Consider the following 13,562-nt stretch of genomic DNA (forward strand, 5'->3'; position numbering starts at 1 on the left):
CCAAGTCATGCCCATAAATGCCATGAGGATTTGTCTATTTAATAAATCTAGCTTTTATGGTGTTGCAAAGTCTTAAGCTAGCAAATGTGGAGGCTCTGGAAGTGAGTAAGACGTGGTTTCTGCTCCCTGTGGAGTTTATAATTGAGTGAGGGAGATACTCATCCATAAATAATACAAGAGCATACAATGGGTACTGTGTGAGTAAGCAGTGGTGAGTCACAAGGGAAGTGGTGAGCAAGGACTCAGAATGGGCCACGGCAGCACTCAGTACCCAGTACCCAGGGTGGGACGTTGCACTGTAGGGTGAGTCACTTGTAAATCCTATCCTCGAGACTCGGCTGATGTTGAGAGTCTGGAGCAGGTACTTGGGAATGGACAGCATTCCCACCTTCAGAGACATTGTAGTCCACTGTGGTAGAGAAGCACCAAGCCCAGTGTGTGCTCTGAGGGAAAGCTCCTTGGAGGTAATCCACGGAGCCTCTGTAGAAGGGAGTGACCTTTGAGGTTGATCTTGAGAGATAAGGAGAAATCCACCAGATGGCGCAATCAAAGAAGAGCCATTCCAGGCAAAAGGAATATGGCGTATGAAGAGCGAAGGTGGGAAGAACCAGGGGGTGATGAAGAAATAGAAGTGCTGAGTGGCTGAGGGTGTGACACAGGCTGGGATGGAGTAGAAGTTTCACGCTGAACTGTGTACTTGTAGGTACTAGGTAACTCTGAGGGATCTAGAGTGGGGCATTCCCTCCCATCTTGGGGAGAAGAAGTGAGCCTGGAGTTGGAGCAATCAAATTAATCAGGAGAATGATGATGAAGGTCTCTGCCAAAAAGGTTATTTCAGAGTATTTCTTGGAGTAGTGGCCATAGACCAGGACTTGGAAACCCTTCTGCCTGGCAGGTATTTAGTTGTAACTATACTTGCCACACTGGAATTTGGACTTTATTTCAGCTTTACAACATTCAGGGGTTTTGTACGGTGCAGTAGATAGAGAAGAAAGCATGCAATGCATTGCATTTACGCAAGGTACAAGTCCCAACAAGGGCAAAGGGAGATCAGATAAGTCCATTTCGCTTTCACGTCAGGGCAGTGCCGGCCAAACACAGTGCCGAGGGCTTCGACCGGCATTTATGACCAGGCAGGGCACTATGAGTTATCTAGGAACTGGTGAGGCCGATGAAAGCAGCTGCTTCTCAGACCCTTCTTTGATATTCTCTGCTTTTTTTTTTTTTTTTAAAGCAGTGATTTCTGCCTATTTTTATCTTGCTATTCTCTTGCCAGGTAGAATAGGGTCTGATTAACTTTAGAATCCAACACACACCACACACACACACACACACACACACACACACACACACACACAAAATACCTGATACAATATGTGAAATCCCACCACTCAATGACTATTAGGGATTAAAACCTGTTATTGTTTCTATTACGGAGTGAAGAGTCCAGAGAAAAGAGGGTATATAAAGAGTAAATTTTGACTGGGAAGATTTCTTAATTATTTTGAATTGTAAAATACACATAACAAAAATTTACCATTTTAATCATTTTTGGGGTGTACAGTTCAAGGTCGTTAAAAACACTGACACTATTGTGCAACCATCACTGCCTCCGTCTCAGAACTCTTTTCATCTTGCAAAACTGATGACATTCCCATTAAATGATAACTTTTCACTTCCCCAACCCCTGGCATCTACCATTTTACTTTCTGTCTCTATGCATGTAACCACTCTAGGTACCTCATATAAGTGGAATCACACAGTATTTGTCTTTCTATAATGGGCTTATTCCACTTAGCATAATGTCCTCAAGATTCCTCCATGTTGTAGCGTGTGTCAGAATTTCCTTACTTTAAAGACTGCATGTTTCATTTTATGTATAGACCATATTTTGCTTATCTATTTGTTGAGGGGCACCTCTGTGGCTGCCACATTTCAGCCACTGTGAGTGATGCTGCTATGAACAGGGATGTACAAATATATCTTCAAAACCATGCTTTCAAGTATTTGAGGTATATACCCAAGGGTGTAATTGCTGAATCATATGGTAGTTCTATTTTTAACTTTTTGAGGAATTACTATACTGTTTTCCATAGCAGCTCTACCATTTTATATTCCCACCAGTTGTACACAAGGGTTCAAATCTCTCCACATCCTTGCCAAAGCTTATTTTATGTGTTTATTTGATAGTAGCTGTCCTAACGGATATGAAGTGTATCTCATTGTGGGTTTCGTTTGCATTTAGGGAGTTTGTTTGTTCTTAATTCTGCAAATGTATAGGCCCTGTGTCAGATGCTAGGGATATAAAGAGAAGTAAGTCCCAGATAGAAAGCACAAGATCTCGGCCAGGATCAGGGGGATGCTGCTGTGGAGGGGCCTCGGGGAAGGTCTGTGTAAAGTCCCTCAATATGGAGCCATCGCTTGGTGGAAAGAGAAGCAAACCTCCCCTTTTCCATAATCTTGCCCAAGGCCAGCCTCCTAGAGTTCAGGATGCTGAGGGAGGGTCCTGGGAATGAGCAGGAGAGGAGTGGAGTCAAAGGTCTTTGAAAAGCCACCATGCCTCTCATTGTAAGGGTCCCTGCAGGCAGGTGAGGGGGTCAGACCAAGTGCTTTCTGTGGATTCAGAGTAGTAGAGACACTTCTGATTTTTAGGGAGGAATTACACCATCTGGAGAATAAGAGCAAGAATGCCAATGAATCTTCCTTGATCTAACTCCACTAGCCATGAGACATGTGCCATCCTGATATTCTTGCATTCCCAACATCCTGATCTGGAGAATGTGCCATGCTGCCTCAAGACCAGCCTAGCTTTCACAGCAGGGGCCTCCAGGGTCTGGAAAGGTTGAGAGCAGAATTTAGAAGCAGGGATCTGTTTCATGCCTTTGATCCTGTTGAAAATAGTGAAAGCATTTGCCAGAGGCAGCTGGCTTCTCAGGATGGGGGATGGCACAGCCGCCAGCCTCAGCAGCCTCTTGTGCCCATGGCAACTACAGGTCCTTGGAAAACCAAAAAGTGCATTGGGCTTTTGCAGGAACATCAGCTACCCCTGAATGAAAGCTCCAGCATGGAATACTTGAGAAAGAAAAAATGTATGGAGGGAGAGAAAACATAGAAAGGATATTTTCTAAATGCTGTAAGTTCATTTCTAGAAATATCAGGCTATAACATCCTTTACAAATTAACAATTTGAAGGCTGGGCACCGTGGCTCACACCTGTATTCCCAGCCCTTTGGGAGGCTGAGGTGGGTGACCCTGAGGTCAGGAGTTTGAGGCCAGCCTAGCCAACATGGTGAAACCCCATCTCTACTAAAAATACAAAAATCAGCCAGGTGTGGTGGCGGGCGCGCGTAACCCCAGCTACTCGGGAGGCTGAGGCCGGGAGAACCACTTGAACCGGGCGGCAGAGGTTGCAGGGAGCTGAGATCGCACCACTGCACTGCAGCCTGGGTAACAGAGCGAGACTCTGTCTCAAAAAAAATAATAAATAAAAATGACAATTTGAGCCATAATAGGACATTTCATTCCCATTTTTATTGCAGATGGTCTGATATTTGGTACATTTAGTACCAATTGTTGGAATTATTCTAACTTGTAAATTATATAGCAGCTGGGATGATGTATGTGGATCACTTTGTGGGCTGCAAAGCTCTATGGTACCTGCAAGATGTGTGATGTAAGGACATGGGTGTCTTTCAGTTTTTAATCTGTGCGAGCAGATATTTCCAGTGAATAAAAATGTGATTCTGAAAGAACAGGATTACTGTTATTCAGGAGCAGTTATAAATGCAAACAGAGTTTTTGTTGTTGCTTCTGCTCCTTATCCTCGGAATATGTCAGTGGTGATATAGATAGATAGATAGATAGATAGATGAGATTAGATAGATAGATAGATAGATAGATAGATGGATGGATATCACAGCGGGCAGAGAGAAAAAGGAGTGGTGACCTAAATATTTCCTCATGCTTCAAAAACGTTTATTAGCAGCAGTAAAGAAAATTTTGGTTTTAAAAAAATATCCTTAATTATTCCTTCCTAATAGAAGAATAGCTTTTTGGTTTGGTTTTTTCTTCTTCACATCCTTGATTGCAAAGAACAGTAACCCACTCAAACCAGCTTAAACTTTTTTTTTTTTTTTTTTTTTTTTTTTGAGACACAGTCCCACTCTGTCACCCAGGTTGGAGTGCTGTGGCACAATCTCAGATCACTGCAATCTGTGCCTCCCGGGCTCAAGAGACCCTCTCACATCAGCTTCCTGAGCAGCTGAGACCACAGGGGCCTGCCACCATTCCCGGCTAATTTTTTTTCTGTATTTTTAGTAGACATGGGGTTTCACCATGTTGCCCAGGCTGGAAACCAGCTGAAATTTTAAAATAATAATAAAAGATGAGTTTATTGGAAAGATACGGAGATATTTTATAGAATCCAAGAGCAGGAAAGAACACCTGCCAAGGAACTGACTTTAGCAATGAACTAGAAAATGCACAGGAACCAAGCAAGCAGTTCCTCTCCCCTCCTCTCCCACTCTTAGGCAGCTAGTTTCAGCATCCACTTCTCTTCTGGGTCTTATCTCTGCCTTTGACCCCTCTCTCTGCACAAGCAGCCTTTCTCTACTTCATCTGCACATGGCCCAGTCTCGGCTGCCCCAAAATGCCACCCACAGGCCCAAAGTCCACATCTCATCCCGGTAGGCACCAACTGATTCAGCCTCTCAGATTCCAATTTACCAAGAGAGAGAATTTTGATTACCCAGCCCCGTGTGAGCCTGGCCCCTCCAGGATCAACATTTGCCCCCAGAGTACAAACATGACCACGGGGGCAGTTCTCAGGGAAGGGGCATGCGCTAAATGCAGACCCTACAAGCTGTGTACAATGCTACACAGCACTTCCGGTATTTGTCTATGTGTTTAAATTCTCGAGTATTTTTGCAATCATAAATTACTTCACTGAGAGATTTTTCTCATTTTTTGGTTTTAAGTGAAGTATGATCTTTGAAACGACGGTGTAAAGTGAGTTGTTGGGATTTATCTGAGGATTACAGTCCTCTGAATTACCTTAGTATCTCATGGCCAAATATCATCTAAAATTAGCCATATTCAAAGAATGTTTTCACTGAATAACTGTCCACGTGCTTTGTCATTTGCAATCACTCTTGAGTGTCCTAAAAATAGAATTACTTTACAGATGTATTTAGTTCATTGGAAAAGTATTGGTTACTCATTTTATTATAATTCTAAATAGTCAAAGATAACTAACTCCCTTTTTTCTTTTCTCACTTACATATATTCAGCCATAAAGTCAGAAGATGTGCCCGTTTCAGGGTATACATTTTCAGATATATTTGCTCTAAGTCAAGGAAAAATCCCCTAATCACTGTGTTATAGTTCACCAAATTAGAAATGATTAAAGTTGTCAGTTTAGAAATGAGAGAACCTTATTTTTAGTCACAAAGAAGTAGATCTACAACTTCTTAAGATTAGCCAAGCTAGGCTGAGCGTGGTGGCTCATGCCTTATAATCCCAGCACTTTGGGAGGCCAAGGTGGGCAGAACACCTGAGGTCAGGAGTTCAAGACCATCCTGGCCAACATGATGAATCCCTGTCTCTACTAAAAATACAACAATTAGCCAAGCGTGGTGGTGGATGCCTGTAATCCCAGCTACTCGGAAGGCTGAGGCAAGAGAATCACTTGAACTTGAGAGGCAGAGGCTGCAGTGAGCCAAGATTACACCACTGCCCACTGCACTCCAGCATGGGTGACAGAGCGAGACTCCATCTCAAAAAAAAAAAAAAAAAAGATTAGTCAAGCTAGATTTCAGATCAAGGTGGTGCCTATTTAAATGCTAAAGAACATGATCTAAAGCAAAAAGTTATTATTTTGGTATTATTTTTCTAAGATATTTCAAAACTACTAGATGTACATAGTTATGGGAAAAAACAAAAGGAGAAATATTATGTATATGTATACTGAATTATTTATAGGTGAAATATTATGTCTGAAATTTGCTTCAAAATAATCTAGGGTGGAGGTTCATGAAACAGGGTTGGCCATGTGTTAATAGCTGTTGAGGCTGGACAGTGCGCATACAGGGGTTCTTTATACTCTTCTTCTATACTCGTTTGAAACTTTCCATAATATTTTAAAAATGGCAAAAATCCTGGAACATATATACCTTGAGTCATTTACTTTTTAAGCCTTACAAGATTGTTGCCATTGTAGGAGGAGAATTAGGAAATCTAACCTTTTTCAATGTCAAATCCAAGATTATAATTGTACATCAGACTGAAAGACTATTTTTGCCCAACATTTTCCTTGGGGAAAGTCCTGGATTTCTTTTCAAATGTTCAAGTAAGACCAGAGGGTGGGGAAGGAATGAGCATTTATAGTTTATGTGTTCTGTTTCTAAACTTTAAAGGCAAATTTAGAATTCAGTCCTAAGTAAATGTGAATGCTCACAATAAGTGTTTTATTTCTAATTGCCATAATCTTCCAATGACATAATTCTTGCCAACACAGTTTGCTGAGAGGCAACTGGGAAAAAGGGGAAAAAATGATTTTTCTCAGGCTTTGGAAGACTATATTTTCAGTGCAGCAGAGTAAAACATATCAAACTTTATTCTTCTGTTATTCGAAGGATGTTCAAGGTCAAATATTATGAAGTCCATATTCTAAAAATCACAGCTTTGGGGTTTGTACCACATCATGTAATTGGCTGTACATGCCCTTCTGAATAATTCAAAATATATTTACTCAATTTATGAGACTTTGATTAAAATGAATCAAAATAGCACCCATGCTTCTCATTTTATAATAAAGAGATAAAGTCAGAGTTTAATTGTCTCTCTACTTCATTCTGTCATAACAGGAAAATTATTGCAAGTTAATTCAGGTGCCAAAGAACAACTTTTTTTTGAAGCTCCAAGAGGCAAACGGCATATAATAAGACCTTCAGAGGTAACAATCGTACACAAAGATTTTTAAAGATATTTTGTGAGGATTTAATATGTGCATTTTAATAAAACCTATCACTTTAACTACTAATATGGATTATATTTACTATACGTTTAAGCTTGATCGTGTCTTAAATCTGATTGCTTATTCTGGTTTCTAGGTTCCCAGAATATATGGATTTATCACACCACTGGTGTAGCAATGTACAATTGGTGCTCTGCTTAATTTTTCTCTGCCTGAAGACAATGAATAAGCTAGCAATTTGGATGTTATATATTCCTTTTTCCATTTGACATGTCATTTTGTGCAAAACTTTTTAGGAACATACATTTTGAAACATGTTTTCTCAATGGTTATTTGTAATTATGAACATTATTTTCATCTATAACAGCAGAATTTTTTTTTTTTTGAGGTGGAGTCTTGCTCTTTTGCCCAGGCTGGAGTGCAGGGGCGCCATCTTGGCTCACTGCAACCTCCCCTTCCCAGGTGAATGTGATTCTCCCACCTCAGCCTCCCGAGTAGCTGGGATTATAGGCATCTGCCACCACACCCAGCTAATTTTTTTATTTTTTTTTTTTAGTAAAGATGGGGTTTCCCCATGTTGGCCAGGCTGGTCTCGAACTCCTAACCTCAGGTGATCCGCCCACGTCAGCCTCCCAAAGTTCTGGGATTACAGACATGAGCCACCGTGTTCAGCCTGGAAATTATTTTCTGAGACAAAAACAATCTGCAATCTGACCATTGTATTGTATCAAACTGTTTTCTTTTTTCCATGTTTCCTCATGTCCTTAGCTGCATACATCATTTTTTAATTGCTGAAATCAAAGCCTAGGTAAAATTTTTGAATCCCTAAACTAACACCTCTTGAAAGCTAGATGGCTTTTGTAGACCTGTACCTCTTTCAGGGTGTACACATAATGAGCCCTGGTCTAACTGTTGTTGAGGATGAGGAAATACTGCTTCCTTAGAGGAAAAGGAGGTAAGGGTATGCCACTGAGTGGCAGGCATCTGCCTCACCCTCGCTTCAGTTTGCCAGTATCTTAAACTGTCCCAGTATTGTAAGGTTCTCCCTAAGACATTTGGACATGTGTACATTTGCATTTTCATTGTTTGTAAAGGAAGTATATGTGTAGTACTTAAAAAAGATACATTGTTATAGATCATGGCATTGTATTAATGGAAATTGTTCACTGAGAAATTTTTATCTCACTCCCTTCCCCAATTCCAATTTATTTGTCTCTGATCAGTCCTCTTTTTAACTTTTTTATATGGAGAAACTTATGGCCTTGAGTAAGAGGTATTTTTAATTACGTCATTCATTCACTGGTCATTTGTTGACTGCCAGATACTTTATATACCTTTATTTTTAATTTTAATTTCAGCTTTGATTTTAGATTCAGGGGGTACATGTGTAGGTTTGTTTCATGGGTCTATTGTATGACACTGAGGATTGGCGAACAAATTATTGCATCACCCAGGCAGTGAGCGCAGTACCCAGTAGATAGTGTTTTAGCCTTTGCTGCCTCCTCTCTCTGCCCCCCAGTAATCCCCAGTATCTGTTGTTCCCACTTTCCTGTCTGTGTGTACTCAATGCTTTATTCCCACTTGTGAGAACATGTGGTATTTGGTATTCTGTTCCTGCATTAAATCTCTTAATATAATGGCTTCTAGCTACATCCATTTTGCTGCAAAGAACATGATTTCATTATTTTTTATGGCTGCGTAGTAGTCTATGGTGTATACATACCACGTTTCCTTTATCCATTTGGTCACTGTTGGGCATCTTGGTTGATTCCATATCTTTGCTATTGTGAATAGTGCTGCAATGAATGTATGAGTACATGTGTCTTTTTGGTGGAACAATTCATTTTCTTTTGGCTATGTACCCATTAATGGTATTACTGAGTAGAATGGTAGTTCTTTTTTAAGTTCTTTGAGAAATCTCCAAACTGCTTTCCACAGAGGCTAAACTAATTTACATTCCCACCAACAGTGAATAAGCATTCCCTTTACTCTTCAGCCTTGCCAGATTCTGTTATTATTTTTACTTTTAGTAATAGCCATTCTGAAGGCTGTCAGATGGCATCTTGTGGTTTTGATTAGCATTTCTCCAATGATTGGTGATAAATATTTTTTCATGTTTGTTGGCTGCTTTTATGTCTTCTTTTGAGAAGTGTCTGTTCATATCTTTTGCCCACTTTTTTTTTTAAAGACCCCTTTTTAGGGGTCTTGCGGTATTACCCAGGCTGGAGTGTAGCAGCACCATCATGGCTCACTGTAGCCTCGACTTGCTGGGCTTAAGTGATCCTCCTGCCTCAGTCTCCCGAGTAGCTGGGACTGCAGATACACACCACCATGCCCAACTAATTTTTGTGTAATAGTTTTAGTAGAGCCAGGGTTTTGCCATGTTGCTCAGGCTGGTCTCCAACTCAATGGGGTTGTTTTTTGCCTGTTGACTTAAGTTCCTTTTAGATTCTGGATATTAGACCCTTTTCAGATGCATAGTTTGCAAATATTTTCTCCCATTCTGTAGGTTGTCTGTTTTCTCTGTTGATATTTTCTTTTGCTATGTGGAATTAAACTCATCAAGTCTCACTTGTCAATTTTTGTTTTCGTTACAGTTGCTTTTGAGGACTTAGTCATAAATTCTTTCCCAAGGCTGATGTCCAGAATGGTATTTCCCAGGTTTTCTTCTAGGATTCTTATAGTTTGAGGTCTTACATTTAAATCTGTAATCCATCTTGAGTTAATTTTTGTGTATGGTGAAATGTAGGGGTCCAGTTTCATTCTTCTGCATATGGCTAGCCAGTTATCCCAGCACCATTTATTTAACAGAGAGTCCTTTCCCCATTGCTTATTTTTGTTGACTTTGTCGAAGATCAGCTGGCTATAGGTGTGCAGCTTTATTTCTGGGTTCTCTATTCCATTGGCCTATATGTCTTTTTATACCAGTACAAGTCTGTTTTGGTTACTGTAGCCTTGTAGTATAGTTTAAAGTCCAGTAATATGATACCTCTGGCTTTGTTCTTTTTGCCTAGAAATGCTTTGGCATAGCCTCTTTTTTGGCTCCATATGAATTGCAGAATATATACACCTATATTTAATCCTCATAACAGCTTTACATGATAGTTGTCAATCTGGTTTTACAGATAAGGAAACTAAGGCTCTGTGAGGGCAAAAGACCTACAGCACTGTGATCGCAACCCAGAGGATTCTATGTGTGACTCCATGGCCTAAACCATGAAGCCTCTCAATTTCTCCTGTGGATTTAAGTATCATTTCAGATCACTTCAGCTGTACTTTCCCTTCCTGTTTTAGTGCCCCCAAATAAGTATACTAAATGAAATGTAATTTAACCAAATGGTAGAGGAGGATGAGGCTGGCTTGGAACAGATGAGCAATTATTATATAAAAGAAAATGCACAAGAGGAAAATTCATGTTATAATGCTTCCCAAAGTGACAGGCTCTTGCTCTGAAGAGTTAATTTGTTACCCCATGGTGCACATTTGTTACTCCAGAGGCCGATTCCTGATGATGCTGGTTGCAGAGTCCCTCCAACTGATGCTTTCTTGGCCAACTTCCCTAGTAGTGCCACTACGGAGAGCACTGAAGAGGTAGCTCCTCATGTTAGTCCCAATATTATAAGGCCCTTCGACTGAGCATGAGGGATTTTGGAAAATCTTTTTCGAAGAAGCAATTTTTTTTTTTAAGAAACAATCATGGTAAACTAATAAAAAGCTTACCCAGCAAATTGTTAAAATATGACAAATGTTAAAATGCCCATTTCAAATCCATCTGATACAAATGGTACAGTTAAAGCAGCACCATATTGGGAGGCAAACTCTCTGGAGCAAACCTTCCCCTTCGGCTTCCTAAGCATGCTGTGACTGCAGTGATGTAACCTCTCTGTGGGCCTCAGTTTCTTCCTTTCCAAAATGGTAACATATCTACCTGAGGCAAGGTGCTAAGGAAGGGATCCCTTGAGGACTCTCCTTCCATCTTAGTTTCAGCATTTTTAACAAGTTTATTTAACTCTTCTGCATTGACGGATTATAGGTATCATTCTTAATGCTCCTTTTTAAGTGCAGTTTCTGTAGCTTCCAGCAAGTTCGACATTCACTTCCCCTGGAGAACACGGTGCCCTGATCTGGCCAACGGTGTTGTGTTGGGGTGTCTGCCAGGGGAGCAATACCAGCTCCCTTTCCTTTCCTGCTGGGATAACGAGGCCAGCATCACTGTAGGGATTGTGAGTGAACTAGGAGAGTCTTAGAGATGGAATCTAGAATTTGGAAGGGAGTCAATGGCTAAAAGCATGCTTGCAGAACCAGCAAGGGATGGTTCCCTGCTTCTCTTCCTGTGAAGGTTAGATTAGGACATCATAAGGGGTTGAGGGACTCCATTTCTAAAACTGAGGTGATTTCTGGGGGAAACACCTTGAGTCACCTTGGTCTGTGTTCCTACCTGAGGCCCCCAAGTCACAGGACCAGATTCAGATTTTTGTTTCCACCTGTGTGTGCCTCCAAAAGAAACACACAAGATTAAATGAGGAGAAATTTGAGGGACTAACAAATGTATAGCACCTTACCATGTTGTGACTAAAACTCCTGGCTGCGTCTTTATCTTGTAATTTCTCTTCTAAGCAATAACAACAAGCAGAAATTAGGCAAGGTACATTAGCAACGTGCAAAACAGTTTCAAATTCAAAAAGAGAGATCTGGGCCTTAATTTTAGCTACAGTTCTCTAATTTCTTTTACTTCTTCTGAACAGTGCTTTCTCTAAAGAAACTGGAATATCAAGGTGTAATAGCAGATGTTGAATGAAAGTAAATGAGATAAAATGTTCCAGGAAAGCCATAATGTTGTTGTCATTGTCTATTACTGTTTTAAGAAAATGGAAAGAAAAACCTCAGTCTTATCAGGATTTAACCTGTACAAATTACAAATATTCTAGCCAAGAATTTCAGACAAAAGTTTTAAAGGATAAAAGATTCATGGCAATAGAATATGAATAGCTCTTCAGATTTTTAAAGTAGTCTCTCTAGAGCATACAGGATATTAAGCTTGCTGCAGAATCTTACTACTTTTTCCTCCAAGGAAGCAGTCATGTTTTTTAAAGTTGTGTCTTGTAACTTTTTAAAATAATTTGCTAAATGATCATCTCCATTGATCAGCCTAGCTCAGTGATTCTCAACTGAGAGCAATTTTGCTTCCCAAGAACATTTGGCAATGCCTGGGGACAAGGGTATGCTACTGGCATCCAGTGGGTGGAGACTAGAGATGCTCTAAACATCCTGACACGCACAGGACAGTCCCAACAACAAAGAATTTTCCAGCCTAAGACATCAGTGCTGGGGTTGGGGAATCTGGATCCGGCTTATGGCTTATACAATGATAAATGTCTAGTTAAGAACTAAAATACCTTATTATTATCAAATTTCCACAATTTCAAAATGTTCATTTTATCTAGAGAAAAACATTCGGGTATTTGATTGCAGTGTTGGTTTCTTAAGACAATGCAAATAACCACTTTAAATATGCAACCTAGAATGTGTGTACCTCAGCACTCAACACAAATGCCTAATGTTGGCAAAGTAATAGAACTACTCAGGTGCAAGCTGTTTCTTTTAAATAAAACAAACTAGGTTGTGCAAAAATATAATTGTCTTTTGTTCTTTTTCAGATTGAGAAGATAGAGTGGGACACATGGACCTGTGTCCTGGGGCCCACCTGTGAGGGAATCTGGCCAGCACATAGCGATATAACTGACGTAAATGCTGCCAGTCTTACCAAAGACTGTTCCCTTTTAGCCACTGGAGATGATTTTGGTTTTGTTAAGCTTTTTTCATATCCTGTCAAGGTAATATTGCATGTTTATTATCTTTACTTGCTCAGTCTCCTCAATAACCTTAAATCTATCTATTGTATCTAAGTGCATTTTTAAAAATTTGAAGTCATAAGCAATTCACATTATCGGAGTATTATTTATGCTGTATAAAAACCTCCCTGACATTGTGTTTGAGTGACTAATTTCAGTGCAGTTCTCATGGCGTAGAATTCTACCTTGAAAGGCCTTCAGTGGTCACCAAATCCAACATCTCACAAACTGCAAAGTAAGTGGTACCTTTACAACCTCACAGACCAGTGCCTTTCTAACTTCCACTGGGATACTTCCACAGATGAGGAACTTAATACCACACAGCACCCCAACTGATTTTTAAATACCTCCAATTGTTAAAACGTTTTTCTCTATGTTGAGCTGAATTCTTTTCTTTCCTTTTTTTTTTTTTTTTTTTTGAGATGGAGTCTCACTCTGTTGCCCAGGCTGGAGTGCAGTGGCGCCATCTTGGCTGACTGCAACCTCTGCCTCCCAGGTTCAGGCAATTCCCTGCCTCAGCCTCCCGAGTAGCTGGATTACAGGTGTCTGCCACCACGCCAGACTAATTTTTGTATTTTTAGTAGAGAGAGGGTTTCACCATCTTGACCAGGCTGGTCTTGAACTCCTGACTTTGTGATTCACCCGCCTTGGCCTCCCAAAGTGCTGGGATTATGGGCGTGAGCCACTGCACCTGGCCTCTTCTTTTTAAATAAAGTTCTACCTTCTGAACCATCATT

At 40.4% G+C, this 13,562-nt stretch overlaps 1 protein-coding gene across 2 annotated transcripts in view; it reads left to right on the forward strand.

Annotated features, from left to right (window-relative positions):
- Nucleotides 1-13,229, forward strand: part of EML6 (EMAP like 6) — a 211,831-nt gene extending 198,602 nt beyond the window's left edge. For both annotated transcript variants that reach the window (XM_030826926.1, XM_030826927.1), the window contains 2 exons: nt 6,864-6,952; nt 12,631-13,229. In XM_030826926.1, the coding sequence (XP_030682786.1) occupies nt 6,864-6,952; nt 12,631-12,879 (338 nt within the window). In that variant the 3' untranslated portion in view covers nt 12,880-13,229. The remainder of the gene's footprint in view (nt 1-6,863; nt 6,953-12,630) is intronic.
- Nucleotides 13,230-13,562: the final 333 nt, after the last annotated feature.

Source organism: Nomascus leucogenys, chromosome 14 (genome assembly GCF_006542625.1).
Source record: "Nomascus leucogenys isolate Asia chromosome 14, Asia_NLE_v1, whole genome shotgun sequence".
NCBI lineage: Eukaryota > Metazoa > Chordata > Mammalia > Primates > Hylobatidae > Nomascus > Nomascus leucogenys.